Below are 24,465 nucleotides of genomic sequence, written 5' to 3' on the forward strand. Positions count from 1 at the left end.
AATAGATTTCGCCTTCCATGAGAAAGGGAACTCTGATCTGTCATTTTCATCCTTTTCTATATCTTCAGATGTAGACAGTGCATCTGAGCCTTGAGGAAATGTCTTCTGATATCTCTTTCTAAAGCAAAAGATTGGGCTCCAGACTCAGACAGATAAAGATTTTGATCTCTTCTCCACCTATGATGAGTGGTATAAACCAGGCAAATTCTCAAGGGCGCATTTTTCAAATACTGTTTCTGTGGTCAGGAATCTAGGAGTGGCTTTAAAAGAGGGGTTTCTAACTCGAGGTTACTCATACGACTACCTTCAAGATGTCGGTCAGTGCTGTGGTCATCTGAAGGCCAGACATGGAGCTGGAGGATCTGCTTTTAGAATGGCTCACTCACATAGCTAGCAAGTTAGTGCTGGCTCTTGGCCTCAGTGGACTTTCCCAGAAAGTCCTCATATGTATCATGGTTGGCCGTCTTCACAGAGTGCATGTTCCACTGTATTTGATCAGAACCGTGGCAGTGTCATATAACTCAACCTAATAGACTAAACTTGAGTTTATAGTTCAACATTTAAATAAGCATTTAATTTTTGTAGTGATGTTAACAAATAACCATTCTTGATTGTGTATTGGAGGTTGTTGTGGTCTTTTTAAAAAATTTATTTTATTAGTTATTATTAATATTTATTTGGCTGCACTGGGTCTTCGTTGCTGTGTCTGTGCTCTCTCTAGTTGTGGGGAGTGGGGGCTACTCTTTGTTGCCCGGCGTGGGCTTCTCTTGTTGTGGAACATAGGCTCTAGGGGAGCAGGCTTCAGTGGTTGCAGCATGTGGGCTCAGCAGTTGTGGTTCAGGGGCTTAGTTGCACTGAAGTGTGTGGAATCCTCCTGAACCAGGCATCGAACCTGGATGGTGGTCTCTTTAAGCAGTATGATTGCTTTGATATTTCATAGAAAACTTTGAACATTTATTTTGAAACATTGGTCTACTGACCATATGTATCTATATTAATTTCCCCAGAGGCCATGATTTTGAAGCTTGAATTTTTATATACCAAGTGAAATGGGAAATAATTTCAAGGGGAGAAACAACTTTGTAAAAAAAATTGCCATGAATTTATTTGGATGGCCATTTATGGCCTTTATCATACATAAAATTTTAGTTGGAAGGAAAAAAAAATGGAAACATTTTATTGAGAAAGTCTAATATCTCATTTGGAACATCTTTTAAGTAATTTTGGTTTCTGAGGAACTGCAGTTACTGGACCCTTGTATTTTCTGCGGCTACATCAAGGGAGTTGTTTCCTTTTGATTTTTTAAAAAATTTACCAAAACCCCAAAATTGGCAGGAGAGAAAGGCAGCAAGAAGTTCCTCATCCGTTAAAAAGTATACATGTGAATCAGTTCTAATGAGGTGGCTGAAACTGGAGCCTATTATACAGAGTGAAGAAAGCCAGAAAGAAAAACACCAATACATTATAATAACACATATATATGGAATTTAGAAAGATGGTAACGACAACCCTGTATGCGAGACAGCAAAAGAGACACAGATGTATAGAACAGTCTTTTGGACTCTGTGGGAGAGGGAGAGGGGGGGATGATTTGGGAGAATGGCATTGAAACTTGTATAATATCATATGCGAAACGAATCGCCAGTCCAAGTTTGATGTATGATACAGGATGCTCAGGGCTGGTGCACTGGGATGACCCAGAGGGATGAGATGGGGAGAGAGGTGGGAGGGGGGTTCAGGATGGGGAACATGTGTGCACCCGTGGCGGATTCATGTCGATGTATGGCAAAACCAATACAAAATTGTAAAGTAATTAGCCTCCAATTAAAATAAATTTATATTTAAAAAAAAAAGGAATACTGAGAGAATGCCAAACGATATTAATGTACTCCATTATGACTTTGACTATATTTTACAACTTGAAAAATTTTCATTTTTTTATGGTGCCATCAGCCTGCTACTTAATAGAAAATGTTTTATTAACATTTATGTTCTTTACCTAATGATGTGTATTTAAATGATGGCTGCCATCTTTATTAGCAGTGACCGTTGAAAGAGTAGTAAGAGAATAGAGAAAACTGGTTTCATTCTAATTGTGCAAACTGAGAATATAACCCTGGGCGGAACAGTTTACCAATTTGGCTACAGAGTATAGTTAAAAATACCATCATGCTCCAACACTGTATGATTGTTTAAATTGTGAATTATTATTTTTTTAAAAAGTCCATATTGTCTATTTGTTCTTAAAAATAAACATACTAATTAATTATTTAAAGAAAAAAAAAAAAAGAAGTTCCTGGGACAATGCAACATCCCTGAGAAACAAGAAAATGTTTACTTTGGAGCCCTCACCAGGTCTTACAACAATTCAACAATTGAGCTCAACAATTCAAGCTCAATGCCTCCCTCCTCCCCTGCCTCACTCACTTCTTCTTCCTGGGACCCTAACATCCTACTTTCCCTGATTTCCCTGTGATCTGAAGCTGGCATCCCTATTCACATGGTCATCTGGCCCCAAACCATAGCCTGACTGGGGACCCCTTCATTGCTGCCCATCTCCAAATAGGTCCAACCTGTGCCTTCTGCCCTAGTAATGCTGCCTTGCTCTGTTTTCTTTCCACCTACTTTCTTCTTTCTCATTGCTTCTGCTCCAGGGTCAGGCCGGTTCTCTCTTGGGCCATTACAGCAATTTCTAATAGCCTCTGGGCCCCTGAATCTCACCTCCTCTGACCTACTTCTGGATTAATTTTGCCCGCCCCAAATTCTTTCATGTTCACTCAATGTTTGTTAAATAAAGACCAAGTGTCACTGAAGGTGCACCACCCAAAGGCACCAAGTTACCTTTTACATGTAATGTTATGATCTTCCCTTGACTATCCTAAAAGAGACCCTTTTTTTCATCTGACTACTTTTCTTAATTCTTTGCTCATGTTGTTCCCTCTTCCAAGAAATGCTATGAGTTGAAACCTCACTCATTTTGGGGGGTCTATCTCAGATGTTACCTTCTTTGCAAAGATTTTCCTGATGACCTCACTTTTCCCTTCACTAGATATTGTCTTTCTTTTTAGGATACTCACTGAACTGAACTTTGTATCCCTCATGATATTTAATCATAATCGGTTTCTTTTAATATAGTGTGTACTTACGTTATCCTTCTTTCAGGATTATAATGTACTTGAAAGGACAGACACAATCATTCATCTTTTGTTCCCACTAACGCCTAGCCAAGGTTTTAGCAAGTAATTGGGACTTAAAAAAAAAAAAAAAAATTGGGCTTCCCAGGTGGCTCAGTCGGTACAGAATCTGCCTGCAATGCAGGAGACCTGGGTTCAGTTCCTGGGTTGGGTAGATTCCCCTGGAGGAGGAATAGGTTACCCACTCCAGTATTCTTGGGCTTCCTGGGTGGCTCAGTTGGTAAAGAATCCACCTGTAATGAGGGAGACCTGGGTTTGATCCCTGGGTTGGGAAGAGCCACTAGAGAAGGGAACGGCTACCCACTCCAGCATTCTTGCCTGGGGAATTCCCATGGACAGAGGAGCATGGTAGGCTGCAGTCCATCGAGTCCCAGAGTCAGCCACGACTGAGTGACTAAGCACGGCACACAAACCGGTGTGTGACTCCACTGATACTTTAAGACAGGAAAGAGCAAAGTTCCTGTATTTATCCGACACAGTGGACACTTACGCAGCATAAACGTAAATACAGACATAAACGTAAATACAGACACATACATGCATGTATATTTATCACTCTGCTAAGACGTCTTTGTTTCAATGTTGAAGGATTCAGGAGTGTAGGCCAATGCTTTTTAGTTCCAGTCGGCACCAAAAATGTTGCCCAGATTATAATTTGACGACAGAAAAATGGCTTCAACATCTCTTTCAGTTTAGGATTTGAGACCCGGCCAAAAGGCATGTTGGCAAACTCTTACTAAGTTGAGCAGAGACTGGCCCGTATGAACCTCCGGAGACGCCGGGGTTGGGGCTGGCGAGGAGTCGGGCACTGGGCGGCGGGAGGGCTGCGTGGCGCGGATCTTCCAGCACTTCCTACTCCGCGGAACCGGGCCGACCAGTTCCCACCGCCGCCTCCTGCCTCTTGGCCCCACTTTGCGGGCCAAGCCCACGCCGCGCGCCCTCTTCCCCGGCGCCGAGGCCGGGCTGGGGGAGCGCCGAGGCAGAGCCGGTTCGGGCATCTTTCGGCGGGTGGCCGGAGCGGGGGGGTCCCAGGGCAGGGGACGAGGGCCGAAAGCCAGGAGGCCGCCCTCCGTCTGGGTTTCTAGGTGAAGGGCAGGAAAACAACCGGCCGGTCTGGGCGGGGCGGGGCGGGCGGGGCGAGGGCGGAGGGCACACATTGCTTCATCCTGTACATTTTACTGGAAACCGGGCGCATCCGGAGGAGGGGCCGGGAGGCGGTCCCGACCTCGCCAATGGCCCAGCAGGGCGCGGGTGAGGCCGGCGAGGCGGTGGCCCCTTCTCTCCGCCCCTGGTCTCGAACGCCGGTTAAAAAGTCGGGCACTCCGGGTCCGCGCCCGTGCCCGCGCCGTCCTCCCGCCAATACCCTGAGCCCGTCAGAGCTAGTACCATAGCCACAACCGGGAGGCAGCCGCGCGCAGCGAGCCGGGGGCACAGCTGTCTGGGGTCCCCGAGCGCCGAGCCCGGGAGCATGATCGTGGACAAGCTGCTGGACGACAGCCGCGGCGGAGAGGGGCTGCTGGACGCGGCCGGCGACTGCGGCCTCATGACCAGCCCGCTCAACCTGGCCTACTTCTATGGCGCGTCGCCGCCCGCCGCCGCCCCCGGCGCCTGCGACGGGGGCTGCTCGGCGTCTGGGCCCTCGGCGCCAGGCTCGCCCGGCTCTGACTCCTCCGACTTCTCCTCTGCCTCGTCCGTGTCCTCCTGCGGGGCGGTCGAGTCCCGGCCGAGAGGCGGCGCCCGTGCTGAGCGGCTGCAAGGTACCCACCGGCCCCAGCGGGGCGACCCTCGGACCCCCGGACTCCCGTCGGCCCACGCTCAGGGAGGGGGTGGTTTGGGCTGCCCAGATGTGAAGTACCTCGGCCAGATTTTAGGAGGATTCTGCTCCTGCCTTAGTGGCGGTACATAATCACACTGGTAGTCATTATTAGGCCACGACTGGATGCCTTGCCCTGTGCTGGGCGTTTAATATCACTCGATGCCCTTTGACCGTCTGTGAAATCCGGGTGCCATCGGCTGGCCTGTTGGCTGGAAACACACTGATCTGATATGGGGGTAGAGCGGGGAGAAATGGACAACGTTGGCTTTTCTCTTCGTTTTCTTCTTTTAAAAAACGCCCCTATTAAGCTATAATCCACATACTATGGCGAGGTTTTGGAGCCGATGTAGGTGTACCTTTTTCTCGTGTCTGTTTTAGTGAAAGGCTGTAGCGGGCGATAAGGGTTTGAGTACAAGGTTGAAGGTCATGATTTATTTCTTCCTAAGTACGTATTTGTGAAAATTTTACGTAGAAGGACTTTATAAAGAAAAGAAACGGATATTATCAAGATGTGAGATGAAGCTGGACTGAAAACCAACGTATACCTTGAGTTTGATTTTCCGAAGTCTGCCCCGAATTTCTGCGGTCTTGTTTTTGTTTTCTGTGCTTTAGAGTGGTTTGGGCTGTATGTAGCAGAGAAAGGCGTAATGTTTCCGGTCTACTGCTGTGAATTGTTAGTTTCTTTTCTTAATGAACGGAGTTGCATAATTTGGGGGAAAACAGGATGCCACTGTGGGTAAACCAAAGAGTCTAGATAATCTCACATTTTGGAAAATGTAATCAACATGATTTTAAAGAACGTTCTCTTTCAGGTGTTCCCCACTGCTAGCCAATTCCTGTTTTGGTTGCGTTTTAAAGTGTGATTTGTCATTTTCATTTAAAAAAGTGATTCAAACCGCTCGTCTCTATAAACGTTTTCTCTATTTTGAGGGTGCAGTAAATGCCAAAATTGTGTGTTTATCTAAACCTTCCCCCCCCCCCCCCCCATTTGGCCTTCATCTGGCTGAAACTATTTTACTAGTTCTTTGGTTTACCATAGGGGATTTCTGAAACTGAATTTTTCTCCTTGTGACGTTGAATTATTAACTGCTGTCATTCCAGAGAGATGCTGTGTTAGATTCCGGCAAGATATGTCTAGACTTAAACGTAAAACTAGCTGTTTAATTTGCCCTATCATTGAGTTGTTTCTCATATGTTTGATTATACATACATATATATATATGTTTAAATTATGCCTTCGTTTTTGTCCCATCTTATTTTTTCCTACTCTCAATGGAATTGCTGAATTATTCATTTCCTGACTGTGTGTTTACTCTGTGTTCAACTCATCCCAAGAGGTTGTGACATGGTAGTGGTCAGAGTGGAATGCTGTACTCATGTACTAGGTTTTAAAGTGTATTTTAAAGCTTAAATATGAAATGAGATTGTTTCCTTTTTACTTAGAAGGCCTATGTGAGCAATTCTGTAAACAGTCGGTGAGGGGAAATCCTGTGTGTGTCGTGTGGAAATGTGTTTAAGCTTAGTGAATGTGAAGCAGCTTTCTCGGCATAGCTCGACTGAGGGAAATAATAAACTAAGACATTATTAATTGTTAGGCTTTGGTACATTGTTTTGTGCCTTCTTCGGTGAGTGGAATTGATAGACTTTACAATTTCTGTGTGAACAGAAACCCTTTGGTTTGGAAAGCTAAAAATTCATCATTTAGCCATTGCTCTCCCAGGTTTTTAAAAAATCTAGAATAATTACAGATTTATGAGAGTCAGGATGGCAAAATCTGCAGTCCTCTCTCATGCCATATTTAGGGCTGAGAAAGAACTAATTTGGGTTTATCCCTTGTTTCTGGGGCTCCCTGAAATGACATTTTTATGAGCTTTACTACCTTAGGGTTCCTGGTGGGGAAAGGTATCAGGCAAGGTAGACTCCTTAAGGAGGGCTGGGGACTGACGTGCAAGGTCATTGGCCGGGGTGAGCTGAAGAGGCTTTGTGGTCTGTCAGTTGTGAACTTTATCACGTTGGACAGCTGTGCTTTTGAAGTTACTAATATTCATGTATTTGAAGACACTCACTTGGGATATGTTTTTGTTTTTTGTTTTTGAACAGTTGAGCCCCATATGGGGGTTGTAAGGCAGCAGAGAGGACCCTTTCAAGGTGTTCGTGTGAAGAACTCGGTGAAGGAACTCCTATTGCACATCCGAAGTCATAAACAGAAGGCTTCCGGACAAGCTGTCGATGATTTTAAGGTGGCACTTAACTTATTTGTTTTGGGTTGGGTGGCAGGGAGGTTAGTCTGTTAGGGTTATTACTTTCATAGACCACAGAGTACAAAGGACAGAGAGCTTATTTGTCCTGCTCTGTGCTAGATTTCTGTCGCTGGGCCCAGTGCTGGGCACTTGGCAGGTGTGCAAGAGAAATTTAATGAATGAGTAAACGAAGGCAAGTTGGGGGCAAGGAAATTAATGTGGTTCAGTTAAATGGAACATTTTGATTAGAAAGGAAAAACTCAAGTTGCCTTATTAATTTTACCTTGACCCAAGTTGAACTAGGTGAAAATGCAAATGGGGGAAGTTGTAAGGTAGGATGGAAATTAACATAGAAAATAAATACTGTTAGAATGGTATATCATATGTTCATGCAAACTACAAAGAATGGTAGAGATATCTGTTTATAGATATATGTTAATCAGGAAACCATTTATCACACACTAAATTGGAAACTTTTTTTTCCTTATAGACACAAGGTGTGAACAGAGAGCAATTCACAGGTAAGGGTTACCTCTATTTATAATATTATGGGGGCTCTAGGGTAAAATAGTGCACTGTGATTGGGGCAAAATTTTGTAAAGTAAAATGATCACAGATTCCATTTTCCTTTCTCGGGTATAGAATTGAAGAACACAGTATCATATAGTGCGAAAAGGAAAGGCTCTGATTCACTGTCTGATGGACCAGCTTGCAAAAGATCAGCTTTATTACATACCCAGTTTTTGGTATGTATCTCACTATTTTCCTTTGAATACCCTTCAGAAATTATTTTTAGAATAATTTTGGAAGAGAATGTGTAACTTCCTTTTTCTTCCTTTCCAGACACCGCCTCAAACACCCACACCCGCGGAGAGCATGGAAGATGTCCATCACAATGAATCCAAACAGGACAGCTGTGCCGATCTGCTTCAGAACATTATCAACATTAAGAATGAATGCAGCCCAGTTTCCCTGAACACTGTCCAAGTTAGCTGGATGAGCCCTGGGGAGGTCCCTCAGGGCTCCCCCCACGAGCAGTGTCAGGACCTCCACAGAGGGCAGGTCTTCTCTCCACCTCAGAAATACCAGCCCTTCCAAGTCAGCAGCTCCCCACACATGATGGATCAGGCTTCCATATACCAGTATTCACCACAGAATCAGAGCGTGCAGCCGCCGCCACAGCACTACACCCACAATCCAGCCCTGGAATACAGCCCTTATTCCAGAACTTCCCAGTCCCCCAGCTATGAGCCACACTTGTTTGGTCGAGAACCACAGTTCTGCCCGGACCAGAGTTTTGCACCCCTTTTAAGTGATCCCCGGCAGTCTGAGAATATTGCTGTTCCCCCTCAGACTGCTCCCAGCGTTCAGCAGCAAATTGACACCCACCTACAGAACTTCAACCTGATGCCACCAGATGCCTGTGAGGCCCTGGCAAGGCCAGATGCAAGCTCTACCCCTTTAAGCACGCCACTGCCCTTCCCGAACCTTGGCGGAACTCCAATGAACACCACACAGTTAGGGAAATCATTTTTTCAGTGGCAAGTAGAGCAGGAAGAAAACAAATTGGCGAATATCTCCCAAGACCAGTTTCTTTCAAAGGATGCAGATGGTGACACGTAAGTATATCTTTTTATGTCGTTAACCTAATTTGGTAAGCCATGGTTGTTGGCCACGGTGGGCGCAGGGTATGCCAATTTAGATCTGAGTAAGTGATTGGCTAATCTAGATAAATAGTGGAGGCAGAATGATAGCTCATATTTCAAGGAAGAGTTTTCTTTGTTTTTTTTTCTGGGTGAACAAATTACCTGTTCCAAATTAATGAAAATGTATTTGGCCTCTTTGAATAATTGGTTTTGAAAGATTAGTACAGATTATATCTGTAGAGCAAAATCAGTTAGATCATAGTTGGTTGGTCATGATCAACCATGAGTTGATTTGTAGATTGATTACGGATCTGTCCTCACATCTTTGTGAACCTGAGCAAATTGTTTAACCTCTCTGTACTTTAGTTTCTGGGCATGTAAAATGGTACTGTCTCCCTCATTGGGTTTTTATGAACATTAGAAACATTGGATTTAATGCAATCAACATGGTACTTGGCGTACTTCTTTCTGGTAACTTACTTCTTGTAACACAGATGGGTATTGTCAGCATAGCAGAAAAGACAAATTATGCTCTGTGCTGTTTCATTTTTCATACTGTTTATGGGGTTCAGGAGATAGTGAAGGATAGGCAAGCCTGGCAGGCTGCTGTCCATGGGGTCACAAAGAGTCGGACACAACTTAGCAACTGAACAGCAATAGCAGCAGCTCTTTCATTTGGGTATACCAGCACATCAAGAAAGGGGCTAAAGGAAGAATTTTTTTTAAAAGATGAACTTAGTGAAATCAGAAATAATTTACCTCTTTTCCTTTTCTCTCCCCCAGGTTCCTGCATATTGCTGTTGCCCAAGGGAGAAGGGCACTTTCCTATGTCCTTGCAAGAAAGATGAATGCACTTCACATGCTAGATATTAAAGAGCACAATGGACAGGTGAGGATTTTTTTTATTTTAATTAATTTTTTAATTGGAGGAAAATGGCTTTCAATGTACTGAAGTCTTTACAGGAGGCTTCGGTACTCTTGAGCCTTCCTCCCCTCCCCCAGGTAAGGATCTCGACAGAGGGAAATGGCAGAGGTGTGGTCAAGACGATAGCTGGTCTCATATTCGAGTGTAGATTATTTCAGAGTTCCAGACCAAAAGAGTTTAGTTAATATTAACTTTGGGATGTTGACTCTGTCACTGCCAACCTTGAAGTTATTAACGTTAACTTTGTAGTCATTTGACCAAAGACTAATGGGGTGTAATAAAGCCTCACCCTAAGTTTATTTTAGTTTCCTTGTATCTTACAACTTATTAATAGGATTCATTTTTTCTATGTGGGTTTTTCCCCCCTCAGTCCTAGTTTAGGTTCATATTCCTTGTTATGATAGTTTTATAGTTTGCAAAATATATATATTTTTTCCTCTGCATGTCCACAGAGTGCCTTCCAGGTGGCTGTGGCTGCCAATCAGCACCTCATCGTGCAGGATCTAGTGACCCTCGGGGCCCAGGTGAACACCACTGACTGCTGGGGAAGAACGCCCCTGCATGTGTGTGCGGAGAAGGGCCACTCCCAGGTGCTTCAGGTAAGAGGCAACAAGCCAGGCTCCCGTTACCACAGGGCCACAGGGATAGGGCTGAGAAATTAGAAGTTGGGTGCAGGTTGCCTATTGCAATACTCTCTTCTGAGTTGACTTATTCCTTTCTTGGGACACTTGTAGATAAGTATTTGGCAGAGCTTGTCTTATGCTGAGTAAATGTCTACTTTTAAATCCTGCAGGCAATTCAGAAGGGAGCAGTGGGGAGCAACCAGTTTGTGGACTTGGAGGCAACTAACTATGATGGTAAGCAGTGGACATGTTATTGGGTGAAGAAGCATTCAGAGAGAAGGGCCCTTTAGTTCCAAGGGCATTAAGTTCAATACCAAGAAGAAAGGGAGTTAATTAAAGCTAAAATATTCTATAGATAAAGTTAGTGCTAAGACCCAGTGGAGGAAATACTCAGATTTCCTTAGTGGTTCTTGTGGAGCCCATACACAGGTCAGATAGATGCTACCCCCAAGGTCTGTAATTATAGAACAACTAAAAGAGTTGATGGGAGGCTTGATCTCTGCTTTCTTATACTTTTTTCTAGGCCTGACCCCTCTACACTGTGCAGTCTTGGCCCATAATGCTGTGGTGCATGAACTCCAGAGAAATGAACAGCCACATTCACCTGAAGTTCAGGAGCTTTTGCTGAAGAATAAAAGTCTAGTTGATACAATTAAGTGTCTGATTCAAATGGGAGCAGCAGTGGAAGCTAAGGTAAATTCACAGAAGAGTTTAGACATAGAATGTGGAAGAGAAGTGGTTATAGCAGAAGAGCTTGTTCCCAAGTAGAGATTAAAACTTTCTCCTCTTTTTATTTTATCCTCCCTCCTTTTTAAAAAATTAATGGAGCTAGTAGCAATGTATGGATAGTTATGGAGCTTAGATTTAAAAAGATCATCTCATTTGCTTTCTTGATTTGTGTTTAATCTATGGCTTATTATTCAGAAGATCATTCAGCTGTGACATGAATTAGTCTTTATTTGAAAGGAAAAGAATATGCTTGAAACTGATATTTTCATCTTGGTTTCAGTTGTCATACACAGATAATAAAGGCACTGCATTTCGTAAGGGTTTCTTCATTATTGTGGAATCTGGACTTAATCTTCTGTTTTTTTAAACTGGAAAATATTTTTTTATCTTTAAATCTGAAGTTTCTTTACTGAATATCTGCTGTGTGCAAGGCACTGAGTTAGGGGCTCTACGGGAAGATGCCTAAATCATAAGCCCCTTGGGTCCTTGGGGAGCTTACGGTCTAATAGAAATGGTGAGAGAGATAGCTAACTGTCAGTCTACAGGATGGCCACCAAGTCTGGAAACACAGGCGGATACACAATAAATGGTTTCTTGTACTATATTACAGCCCTCGATAAAACAGTGTAGTCTCTTTCTACATTTTATGGCCACCTGGTGTATAAGGGTAGATGTGATAAGAGGCATGCAGGCAAATGAAAAGGGAATTTCAAAGGAGAAATGAGATTTCACGGAGCTTGGGATGAAAGAAGGGTTTGTGAAGAAGGGAGCACTTCAAGTGAGTCTCCACGGGTGAGTCAGACATAGGCGAGACTGGGTGAGAAGCGTATGTCTAGGGCGTGGTGTCAGATGTTCACTGTCTTTTACCTCTTGCCTTTGACAAGGATCGTAAAAGTGGCCGTACAGCCCTGCATCTGGCAGCTGAAGAAGCAAACCTGGAACTCATTCGCCTCTTTTTGGAACTGCCGAGTTGCCTGTCTTTTGTGAATGCAAAGGTACTTTTAGGAATACTCGAGAACTGCCCGAGAGTTGGAATGACCTTCTTTATACCTTCTTCAAGCTTTTGAGCTGCTTTTGCGAAAGTCTCCTGTCCTCACGGGTGTCATTTTCTCTTGGTCTTCAGGCTTACAATGGAAACACCGCCCTCCATGTTGCTGCTAGTCTGCAATATCGGGTGACACAGTTGGATGCAGTCCGCCTGTTGATGAGGAAGGGAGCAGACCCAAGTACTCGGAACTTGGAGAACGAACAGCCAGTGCATTTGGTTCCTGATGGCCCTGTGGGAGAACAGGTGAGGGCCACAGAAGGGAAAGACATACTTTTAGCATTGTCCTGAAACATAAGAGCGGTGGGCCAGCTGGCACTCTTCAGGTGGGCTCTGTCAGTTCAGATGGGCTCTGTCAGCATACGTGTCTCAGCAGTTGTCACTGTTGCCCTTTGGAGTCAATTGTTTTATTTCCAAAGGAGGAGTAAGACATTTAAGGCTGTATCCGTGGACCCCAAATGGTTAGAAGTCAGGCAGTCTTTGCTTTTCTTCCAAGATAACAAACTTAGGTTTGAACTAAGTCAGAATGGTTTGACATTTGGCAGTTGATGAAAGAGGAGGAAGCAAGGTTCCTGTAGACGTTAAGGAAATAGAATCTAGTTTTGTGAGTAAGTGAGGAACCTTCAAATAGTGTGGGTATTAGATGAGTCAGAGTGTTCAGAATACTTCCAGACGCCTGAGTGCTCAGTAAACGTTAGCTGTTAACAATGATTTCTGTCTGCTAACTGAACCTAAGTAAAAAGTGGGAAAGTTATTTATGTAACTTTGAACCTAGAAATAGTTTATACTTTAAATAGAATTATGCTTTACTTATCATATGATTCTATATTACATTTGGAGATTGAACAGTTTCATATGGCTAAACTTTTCCTGATAATAAGACCTGACTCTTTAAGAACTTAACAGATTTTTGATGAAACTTTTCCCCTGGAGGAAATGAGGTGATTGTGGCTGTAGGTCATTATATACTGTAATAATCACAAAATAAAATATATGGAATGCAGTTTAGCCTTTTCTTTGATATACAGCCCTCATTGTGGCCACAATGTTATAGTAACTCATATTTGTAGATTTCTTGATAGCTGAAAACGAATCTCTTGATAACTTGTAGTGGTATTTTATACCACTTAATAGTTAGGAAAACTTTGCAGGATGAAGGTTAAACTGGAAAGACTGAGATTCAGAGTGGTTCCAGGCGCAGGAACCATCGTTAAATAGTAAATGACAGAGGCCTAAGTGTTACCTTCTGCTTCACTGTTTGTGGTGTGCATTCATAGAGTGAGGTTCTCAGGGAGTATTGAGCATGGAGAGTTGCTTAATTCTTTGCTAAATACATGTTCTCAGATTATTCTTCTTTCTGCTTTTGTATTTTTGTTTCTCTCTGTTTGGAGGGAGGATCTTTTCCTTTGCTTTTATTATCAGACTGTAGTCATTGTGTCTCCTTTTGGTAGCTATCAATTGCATCCCTGACTCCAATCTTCTTTCTTTTAATTTGTTGCTTCTAATCTGCTGTGGGCTGAGAGACATGATAAAATTTGTCAGGCTGGGGTATAAAATCAATGACTCAGCTCTCAGTGAGCCTGGGGGCTTTCCTGTGATCCATATAGTCATGCACAGAGGCTTTCATTCTTGGATATCTTGATAGCTATCTTGACTCGAAGGGCATTATAATTTACTTATATCTATAAGAAAGACTCTGGGTTCTTAGTTGAGGCTGACATCAAGGTAGGTGAGATATATATAATCATGATTACTGCCTTGTTTTACATGTTCTAATAAATAACAGAAGATTAGGAAAGGAATATAGGTCTTTGTTAAACAGTTGGAGATGTTCAGCTTCAGATAATTTTTTTCATGGAGATGCTTTATTTTCGTGTACTCAAAGATTGCTATAGGAGAGCTGTAGTAAATAAACCTTAAAAGAAGTTGTAGTTTTGGTTTTTTTTTTCAAGTCCCCTTAAAATCTTGACACATACTGTTGTGTATTTCTTCATATACTTACTTATAAGTAGGCAGGAATTATGTATAGAAGAAAGGAAAGAAGCTCTGAAGAGGTGGTACTTTGATTGTAAGAAAGAAATCTCACAAATCCTATTGGTTTCCTTTCCAGATCCGACGTATCCTGAAGGGAAAGTCCATTCAGCAGAGAGCTCCACCGTATTAGCTCCATGGGTTTGGAGCCTGGTCGGCAATACTCACTGTCAGTTAGGCAGTCCTATTGTATCTGTACATAGACCATTTGCTTTGTATTGGCAAATGTAAGTTGTTTCTATGAAACAAACATATTTAGTTCACTATTATATAGTGGGTTACGTTAAAAGAAAAGGAGAAAAATACCTAATTCCTCTTGGCAGATTTTAATATTTCATGCCCAGGTATCTGGGATCTAGACATCTGAATTTAATCTGAGTGGTAAAATCGACTTCAATTAACAGTAGCTTTTTGGCTTTGAATTGTGGTATCAGGTACTGCTCACGTAGCTATCGCCAGTTTAAAAGGAGGTGAATCGTTAACTTTTTTTTTGAAGAAAAATGAAAGCATTTGAAAGTTAAAAAACAAATCTGGACATAGCCTTGAGGCTTCATTTGGCCTGATACATACAGTACCTGGTAGTTACCAGTGTTGGAAAGTCTCTGTAGTAACTGAACTGAATGAAAGGTACCATGGTTAAAGTTTGATCTTTGCAAACTGTGTATAATTGTTATTTTTGTCTTTTAAAATATTTTTACATATATGGTCATTAACATGACCACATTTGAAATGTGTAAATCAATAAAATAGAAGATAACAAGTGGATATTCACTGTTTTTTAAAATTATATGCCTTCAAAGGAACTGTTTAAGCACCACCTCTGTAGATAAAACAGATGGAGAGCTGTTCCCTTAGTGGCTGGCAGAGCTCTGACTTGTAAATACGCTTTCAGATGAGATATATTTTGCATGCTATTAAAGAGAATTCCTCTTTAAGACGCACTTTCTAGAATTTTGATTTCTTGTTCTGTTGGAATTTTTGTTTTGACTTTATAAGAACAACAGAAAGTCAATATTGAAACATGTTTTACTGGTTTTCTGTTGTTCAGATAATGATAATGCACCAAGATGTTCTATAGTACTATTCAGAAAAAACATGTTTTTTAGTAACTTGAATTATATTAATATTATTTTGCTTATCTCTTGCATACTCTGAGGAACATATTTGACTTTGATTGCACATTAATTCTTTGTAATAAATTTGATTTATGAAAAATCTCTATCTTTTTTTCTTTTAAATGAGAAGTGTCATAAGCAATTGACTGACTAATCATCTTTGTAGTTAAGTACTTAAATCCTTTAAAAATAGATAACCTTTGGATCGATCACATTGTTTGACCCAGTATGTCTTGTGGACAAAAGTTAGTTATGGTTATTTGGTATCTAAAAGTATGGCTGTTATGTGAATCTGTCCATTCACGATGGAAAAACCCCTGCATTGCTTTAAATAAACATTAATTGAATAATACTGTTCTTAAGAATGTGAATTTTCTTTTCCTAGACCTTATATATATTTCTCAAGGTTGAAAAGAGCTGTTAATCACTAATCTAAAACCTTTAAATTAGCCAATATATATTAATTTGGTTTTTTTTTTCAGAATGTGTTTCCTAGTTATATGATCTTTAACATGAAAAGGCTCTTTGTCAAGTTCATTAGTAGAGATTTACTAGGTTCCGAAAATATCATGGGTGTTTACTAGATACTGTTGATCATTTAGAAGTTCATGTGCTAAAAAATATAAGTCTTTATGACTTTTTAATACTTTATTTTGTGGGAACATAGGAAAAATGATTTGGAGATTACCAGGATCATTCTGAGAGATGTAAACGTGGGGACAATAGTAAATGGGGTCTCTCCCTTTTCCAACATGTCATTTTGATGTGTGAGAACAAACACATCAGTGTCTGTCAACATCAGTCAATCACTGCACATACATTCTAGATCTAGTAACCTCCTTTGAGAATATGATGTGCATATACACACAAATTAATTAACTGAAACAGTACTTAGCAAGCATGGGATTGTGTATCTGTGCATACAAAGCTGTCTGATAGATAATATGAGGTATTCAAAGACATATTTCTTAATTAAGATACATATGTAGGAGACATGGCATGTACTTGATTAGCAAAAAGAGGAAGAAATATAAAGATTACGAAGAGAAAAACTATATCTGAATGGGGAGAACTAGGGAGACTTCAAGGTAGAATATTTGAGCTGTATTTTTGGAAGAGCTGAATTTGAATGTTCATGCAAGTGAAGAGGGAGGAGAATGAAACAGAAAACTACATGAACCAAGGCAGTCGTGTTTGGGGGAACCACAAGTGAGTGATTGATTGTAGCTTGACTAGCCAAGCTATTTGGATGGCCAATAAGTTTCATCTTGTGTTCTACCTCTAACTGGTAATATGAATAGCATATTGAGAAAGATCTTCAGGCGGTCTAGGGGCTTTGGCAGGAGAGGGGGCTGTAATTGATTATCAGATATCGGCTGTATGGGTATAGAGGGTGGTTCTTGATGGAATGTTCCTTAAAGAGTGACCCCCATGGAAGCCAAGACTACGAGCTCATTGCTGCAACCTCAGTGCCTAGCAAAGTGCCTGGCATAGAGTAGGAACTTACACTGGTTAAATGAGTGAATGAAGGTATGTCAATCCTGCTTGGGATCATGGGTTTTTGGGGGGAACTGGTGTTTCAAGCCAGACATAAAGTACTAACATAAAATACGAATGAGTTAATGACTATCACAGTTCTAACTTAGATCAGATCAGATCAGTTGCTCAGTCGTGTCCGACTCTTTGCGACCCCATGAATCACAGCACGCCAGGCCTCCCTGTCCATCACCAACTCCCGGAGTTCACTGAGACTCACGTCCATCGAGTCAGTGATGCCATCCAGCCATCTCATCCTCTGTCGTCCCCTTAATGATATTGATAAGTTAATGAAAAATGGCATAGCTGGCACTCTTTAAAAAAAAAAAATCAGGCAGTCCTATGCAAAGAACTAATTCTAATACTGTAGTTTGGTGTTTCACTAAGGAATTCCCTGAAGTATCAAAGACCAAATCTTCCAGCTCTATTTGTTAATCAAATCAGTCACATTTAATATCCTTTCTATATTTTTACTTAATCAGGAGTGGAGAATTTTCTCAAATTGCTCTAACCTTTAGTAAATGTCAACTTCTTGAACTCAGTACCACTGACTCATTTTCTGATAGCATCAGCTCTGTATTAAACATGACTCCAGGGAGAAACCAACTTCAGTGACTAAGTTCTTGTTGGTCTCTCTGAGATATGGCCCAGGTACAAGGTTTTATACATTAGTTACAACCAGATGACTGGGTTTTTGGTTTTCCTGCTAGTGCCCAGGATTTGTCCTTGACAGGAGGGGAGTGACCATCTTACTCCTTATCAGAGGCTCCACACCTAGCACAACATCTGACACGTCGGACACGTCCAATAAATACTTATTAAATCGAATTCAATTTCATGGCTTCCTTTTTAGTTTATATTTTCTCTATATTTTATACCTCAGTGTATAGACATTTTTTCATATGGAATTTATGATTTAATTCTGAAAGATGTTTTCCTTTGGCTGTGCACCGAGTCTGGTTTAGCTTTATCTTCTCAGTCCCCTCATTCCACCTTTGGTGTCTGTGTAGACTCAGAAACATTGCACGGATGACACGTTTCCAAGTGGACTAAGTGGAGATCATTCTCAAAGTATGTCTAGCTTTCTTAAGAATATGTGTCCTTTGTCCTCCAACCCCTTGTCCCCTTGTCCCTCCATCACGCTATTCTTGTCTATAAGCCCAAGAAGATTTGGGGATAAGAGTACCAGACAGCTAGTCCAGCTGCTCAATGCCCTAGGTTCAGGGTTTCAGTCTTTTTTTGTTTTTAAACTTTTATTTTTGTATTGGAATATAGCCGGTTAACAACGTTGTGATAGTTTCAGGGGAATAGCAAAGGGGCTCAGCCATACATGTATATATGTATCCATTCTCCCCCAAACTCACCTCCCATCCAGGCAGAATTCCAGCAGAATTCCCTGTGCTTTGCAGTAAGTCCTTGTTGATTATCCATTTTAAATACAGCAGTGTTTACATTTCCATCCCAAACTCCCTATCCTGTACCCGCATCCTTCCCCCTAGCAACCATAAGTTTGTTTTCTGTGAGTCTCTGTTTTGTAAGTAATTTCATTTGTATCATTTCTTTTTAGATTCCATAAGTAAGGGATGCATATAATATTTCTCCTCTGTCTGACTTACTTCATTCAGTATGACCATCTCTAGGTCCATCCAAGTTGCTGCAAATGGCATTATTTATTCTTTTTAATGGATGAGTGATAATCCATTGTGTCTGCCAATGCAGGATATGCAAGAAACGTGGGTTTGATCCCTGCATCAGTAAGGTCCCCTGGAGGAGGAAATGGCAACTCGCTCCAGTATTCTTGCCTGGAAAATTCCATAGAGGAGCCTGGCAAGTTACAGTCCTTGGGTTTGCAAAGAGTCAGACATGACTGAGTACACACACAGTATTCCACTGCATATATGTACTGCATTTTCTTTATCCATTTCTCTGTCGATGGGCATTTAGGTTGTCATTTAGGGTTCAGTCTTTGCCACCAAAGACATCAGCATCTTTTATGAAGCTTGTTAATCATGCAAATACCTTAGCCCCACTCCAGACACACTTGAACAGAATCTCCAGGGTTTTTAAGGCTTCCAGCAGGTACAAGTGAAGATGATTCTAGTGCACAGTTTAGTCTAAATTAATTAGGAAATGCAGATTTTGGAGGGTAGCTGTGACTGGGTGGTAGCTCTGTGGTGGTAACAGAATGGGTTGCTGAAATGCCTACAGGGATGAGGTGGCAAACTGATGAGGGCTTGCTATGTGCCAGACGTGCTGGATCCTGTGTTGTAGAAACTAGCTTTGAAGGAGAGGTCGGGAGTCAGCTAAACTGGTTTTTTTGCTCCCAGAAAACACTTTCCTAAGGTCATCTGGCTTTTAATTCTTAGGTGTATTAGTTTCCTAGGACTGTGTAACAAATTACAAACTTGGCGACTTAAGCCACCAGAACAAAGAAATTTATTCTCTTACAATTCTAGAGGCCAGGCATCTGAAATCAAGGTTTCTCAGAACCATGCTCTTTCCAAAGGCTATAGGGAAGAGTCCTTCCTCACCTCTTTCGGTTTCTGGCAGCCCCGTACGTTCTTGGCGTGTGGCAGTATGACTCCAATCCCTGCCTCCGTCTTCACATGGACTTCTCCCCTCCCTGTGTTCTCCACTGGGTGTCTCTTATAAGGACACTTGTCATTGGATTTAAGGCCTAGATAGATAATCTGTGATGACCTCATTTTGAGATTCTTTAATTACATGTGCTAAGACTTTTTTCCAGTTGAGATCATAGTCATAGGTTCTGAGATTTATGATGTTTATATCTTTTTTGGGGGTGGGGCACTAAATGTAACCTATCAAAAGAAGCCTTATATTCTTTTCTGTTACTATTATTTCTCTCAAAGTGATTAAGTTGAATACCTCTTTTTGAGCAATCCTATAGTTTGTCTTCAGAATCTATGTGGATCTCTTCCACATAATTATTGATTTAATGGATGTTACATCATCTCCATTTTATTTATTAACTATAATGCTTGGCATTGACCAGGAACCTCATTGACCATTGATAAACTTTAATAGAAACCATAAAATAATTATTGAGATAAAATTCTAAAAATTATTGTAATGATTTAAAGAACTTTCATTGTTTGAAACTTACAACAAATCTTCTCTGACAATCATTTGTCATTCTACCCTCTGGCACATGTATGAATAAACCTGCTCCTCTCCACCTTGGATCACACTACCTAGAGTTGCCCATGTGAGAAGCAATATGATCACAAATTAAATGCCTGTATTTTAGACCAACTGACCTTATAATGATAATACCAGAATAGGCACTATTTGGAAACTGCAGACTTGAAAGTGAAAACTCAACTCAAGGAAAGCCATGGTTTCAGAAAGGAAATTTCGATCTATTTTGCCAAGTTCCACTGAAATGTACTTTTTTAGGCCTAAATATTATTTTTTTTAAGTGAAAAGGATTCTGCCTGTTAATCTGAATAAAGATTTCAGTAGTTCTGTGGACTTGGTAATTAGATCCAGCATGCATTTCTTGTTGGAACAGCTTAGTATCTTTGGGCTTGACAATAGGGACAAATTTCAGATTGTGAAATGCTACTAGGTTTCTTAGCTTAATTGATTTGGGGCTTAAGTTTGAAATTGCTGTTTATTTTCTTAATTCATGGTATCTTAATTCACATGGCCTTGTCTCTGTGAGTGCAGCCAGTGTCTCTTCTCAGGCAGGATTTTAGTTTTAAGTACTTGCATGAAAGTGTGGAATCCCTCTTGACTGGCTCTCCTGAAAGCCTCAGGTACCTCACTGCCCTGCAGGTGAGCTGCTCCTCTCTCTGCACTGAAGTTTCTTCAGTTTAGGCCATTATCCCAGTGGGAGCCTGCCTACTGAGATCCGTCTTTTCGGATTGGCTCCAAATGTTTTTTACATTGGATATCACTTTCATTCATTTTTTTAAAAAGTCTGTCTCTCCACTATTCCCAAGAAGGGTTCCTTCCAGAGTTACTTTAAAATTGTCAAAAAATTACCCTTTTTAAAAGGCTCTTGCACATATGGAAGTGAGAATTATTAATCTTAAGGACAGCAATTTTGTCTGGTGTAACTTCTTATGTCTTTCTGAAGAAAATTTTAAATATATCACTTGGGAAAACAAGCAAGCGTTTGAATCTTTTGGGTTCTATGCAAATCTTTCCAGACTCCTGGAAAACTTTTTAAAAAGGTAAATTTCTGGACTCAACTTGTAGAGAGTTGAAAAATAATATACTATATTACATTAAGAATAAAAATAAATGAATGAGACTCGTCTAGGGTCTCACAAATTGATTTTTTGTATAGAGCAAATAGGGCTACATTAGACAGGTAGATTTTTCCAAACAAACCCTCTAAATTTGGTGAAAATATGTCCAGTTTTTTGATGTGATGCAGAAGACAGAGAAAGAGATCTATAGACAGAAATTTAACTTACATTGTTTATTACATTGCTTATTAATTTCCATACATACTCCAATCATACAGGCCAGTGAAGTACATTGTTTAAAGCTCAGGAATTTATAGACAGTTAACAGGTTCTCTATTATGCCATTATTCTATTTCCAAAGCTATAGAATGAGTCAGTTTTGTTTCTTCCCGCAATTGTTAAATCTGTTATCAAGGACAAATGTATATTGAATTAGTCAATTTTTTTCTATCTTTCCTGCCACCACCCATGTTTAGGTTTTCCCGGATTACTACAATAGACTTAAAAAAATAATTTTACTATGAAAAATTCAAATATACTCAAAAGTAAAGAGAATATTGAACACTCAAATCTGGCATAAAGCTTCATCAATTGTAAATATTTTGCCATTCTTCCCCCTTATTTTTTTCTGGAGTTAAAGCCTACTACACTCATCATAGAAAGTCAGTGTGTATCTCTAATAGATCAGCAATTTTTGTCCCTGATAGCTTTGTAATTATTCTTTCTCTGATCTCATTTTTCTCACCAATCCCCAGATTTCCAACCATTTAGCATGCTGCTAAGTCACTTCAGTCGTGTCCGACTCTGTGCAACTCCATAGACGGCAGCCCACTAGGCTCCCCAGTCCCTGGGATTCTCCAGGCAAGAACACTGGAGTGGGTTGCCATTTCCTTCTCCAATGCATGAAAGTGAAAAGTGAAAGTGAAGTCGTTCATGTCCGACCCTTAGCATGGACTGCAGCCTACCAGGCTCCTCCGTCCATGGGATTTTCCAGGCAAGAGTACTGGAGTGGGGTGCCATTGCCTTTTCCACCATTTAGCATACTCTTACAGAAACTTAAAAAGTTTTCAAAGGCTCAGTGTTGCTCACTAAATCAAGTGCAAATTCTTGTCCTGGTTCACAAAGCCATCTTTAACTTCCCTCAACTGTTTAACCTTATCTTCTGTTGTTCTCCAAAAGCTATCAGGTAGGTCTCCTTGCTGCTCATCAGAGGCTTTGTTTATTCCTGTCTGTAGTCATGCTCTTGCCTACCCAAATTCTGTGGATCCTTGAAAGCTCTGCTTGACTGCCACTTCCTTTATGAACCTTTCCCCAGGTCATACTGACTTCTCTCACGTCTGAACTCTTGAAATTTAAACTGAGTTCCTATAACCTTAAATCTGATGTTTTTAATGTTATCCCAGTCTTAATAATTGTAACCTGGAAAGGGGACTCTTAATCACTTACTAGCAGCCTTTGTTTTTAAAAACATCTTTAAAATGTTTGAATGAATGCTATCATTAGGGATACAACGAAGGTAAGTAATGCTGGACAAATGAAGTGTCAGTATGGTAGACAGAATTCTAGATGCCCATGACCTCTACCCCTGGTGTTACTCCTGTGATTATATTATGTTATATGGCAAAAGTAACTTTTCAGTTGTAATTAAGGTTGCTAATCAGTTGACCTTAAACTAGGGAGACTGTTCAGGTGCACCTGAACACTTTAAAAGCAGAGTTTTCTTTGGCTGGTCACAGAAGAGGGAGTCAGAGAGATTCTAAGTCTAAGAAGGATTCAACCCACAGTTATTGACTTTGAAGACAGAGGAAGGTGCCCACAAGCTAAGAAATTCAAGTAGTTTCTAGATATCCAGAAAGAAAACGGGATCTCAGTTCACATGCCCAAGGATGTGGATTTTGCCAACAACCTGAATTAGCTTGGAAGCAGATTCTTTCTCAGAGCCTTCAGATAAGAGCTCATCCCAGTTGACTATTTTGTCCTTGTGAAGCTCCATACAGAGAATACAACCAAGCCCACCCAGACTTTTGACCTGTGGAACTGTGAGCTTGTAGTGAACTTTTGCACATTTCCTGCTGTTCTTCCTTTTTTTTGGTTTCAGTTTTATTGGGGGTGTAATTGGCATACAGAACTATATAAGTTTAAAGTGTACAGAATAATGACTAGACATATGTAAGTTGTGAAATGACTATCACAGCAGGTTTACTTAGCATCCATCACCTTATATGGTTATAAGGTTTTTGGTTTCCCTTGAGATAAGAACTTTTGGGATGTATGCTCTTAGCAACTTTCAGGTATACAATAGTGTTAACTACAGTCATCATGTTGTACATTATATCCTTACTACTTATTTATCTTTTAGCTGAAAGTTTGTAACTTTGACCACTTTCACCCAATTCTCCTACCTCCTACTTCTCGCCTCTGGTAACCACGTATCTGTTCTCTTTTTATATGAGTTTTTTTTTTTTTTTATTCCACGTGTAAATATATAGAACACTACATGAATTTGTATCATCCTTGTGCAAGGGCCGTGAAAATCTTTACTGTATGGTTCCAGTTTTTGTGTATGTACTGCTGAAGTGAAGCATCCTGCTATTCTTATCAAGGCTCCAAATCAGTAAGGGAGGTGTTCCAGTAAGTTGAAGCACTCGTTTTAACACACATGGTCACTGCACAGGCTTAGCAGTGCCCTTTTGTCCATCAATTTCCCACTACCTGTAGGAAAATTTTAAGGAAAAGAAAGTCCATCTTGCCTATTGCCCATGTTTTCAAAATAGTCTATAAGAGGGTCCTTGAGCAAAAAAGTCTATAAGAAGGTCCTATAAGAGGCTGCTTGAGGGGGGTGATTAGGACAGTCTCTCTGACCATTAGTAGCATTGGTTCACTGTGCAGACTCTCTCTGTTTGCTGCAAGACCAGTGTTTTCTAGAAGTATTCCCCTAAATTCTGCAGCAGCCAAGATATTAGATGGTAGGAGAACTTGTTTATAAAATAAATCCAGACACTCACTTTAGGAACTGGTCAACAAATAGTTACTGAGGATGCTTAGAAATTTGAGAACTGAATTTACAGTTTCTTCTGCAGCTTAGAATCAGAGATGATGGGCAGGAGTTTTATTATTATTAGTTTAACAAGCTTAAGTTTCTCCAGCCACGCATATATAACAAAAATGAATGGTTACATATTCATTTGGGGTGCTTGTGAATGATTCAAAAAGAACTTGTTCCTTACAAAATTTACTGCTGAATGACTCATTACAGGATAAAGATGAAAACAAGCCTTCTAATTTAAAGAGTTATGCAAATATTATTTTAAAAGTCAACTTTGTGGGGTACAATTTCCATACAATAAA

At 40.8% G+C, this 24,465-nt stretch overlaps 1 protein-coding gene and 1 non-coding gene across 3 annotated transcripts in view; one reads left to right on the forward strand and one right to left on the reverse strand.

Moving 5' to 3' along the window:
• The window catches only part of NFKBIZ (NFKB inhibitor zeta), a 31,430-nt gene extending 15,714 nt beyond the window's left edge, over positions 1-15,716 (forward strand). The window contains exons 1-12 of one of the 2 annotated variants that reach the window (XM_006050474.4): positions 4,503-4,951; positions 7,111-7,250; positions 7,741-7,771; positions 7,893-7,996; positions 8,094-8,869; positions 9,680-9,785; positions 10,274-10,420; positions 10,615-10,678; positions 10,968-11,137; positions 12,058-12,168; positions 12,297-12,464; positions 14,329-15,716. In XM_006050474.4, coding sequence (XP_006050536.2) covers positions 4,663-4,951; positions 7,111-7,250; positions 7,741-7,771; positions 7,893-7,996; positions 8,094-8,869; positions 9,680-9,785; positions 10,274-10,420; positions 10,615-10,678; positions 10,968-11,137; positions 12,058-12,168; positions 12,297-12,464; positions 14,329-14,382 — 2,160 coding nt within the window. In that variant the 5' untranslated portion in view covers positions 4,503-4,662 and the 3' untranslated portion in view covers positions 14,383-15,716. Of the gene's footprint in view, positions 1-4,502; positions 4,952-7,110; positions 7,251-7,740; positions 7,772-7,892; positions 7,997-8,093; positions 8,870-9,679; positions 9,786-10,273; positions 10,421-10,614; positions 10,679-10,967; positions 11,138-12,057; positions 12,169-12,296; positions 12,465-14,328 lie in introns of those variants that run through there. The other variant, XM_025283226.3, reaches the window with a different exon arrangement.
• Positions 15,717-23,596: 7,880 nt separating this feature from the next.
• On the reverse strand, positions 23,597-23,702 carry LOC112587409. Its single transcript, XR_003111890.1, has one exon. It is a non-coding gene; the product is annotated as a U6 spliceosomal RNA (small nuclear RNA).
• Positions 23,703-24,465: the final 763 nt, after the last annotated feature.

Source organism: Bubalus bubalis, chromosome 1 (genome assembly GCF_019923935.1).
Source record: "Bubalus bubalis isolate 160015118507 breed Murrah chromosome 1, NDDB_SH_1, whole genome shotgun sequence".
Classification (NCBI taxonomy): domain Eukaryota; kingdom Metazoa; phylum Chordata; class Mammalia; order Artiodactyla; family Bovidae; genus Bubalus; species Bubalus bubalis.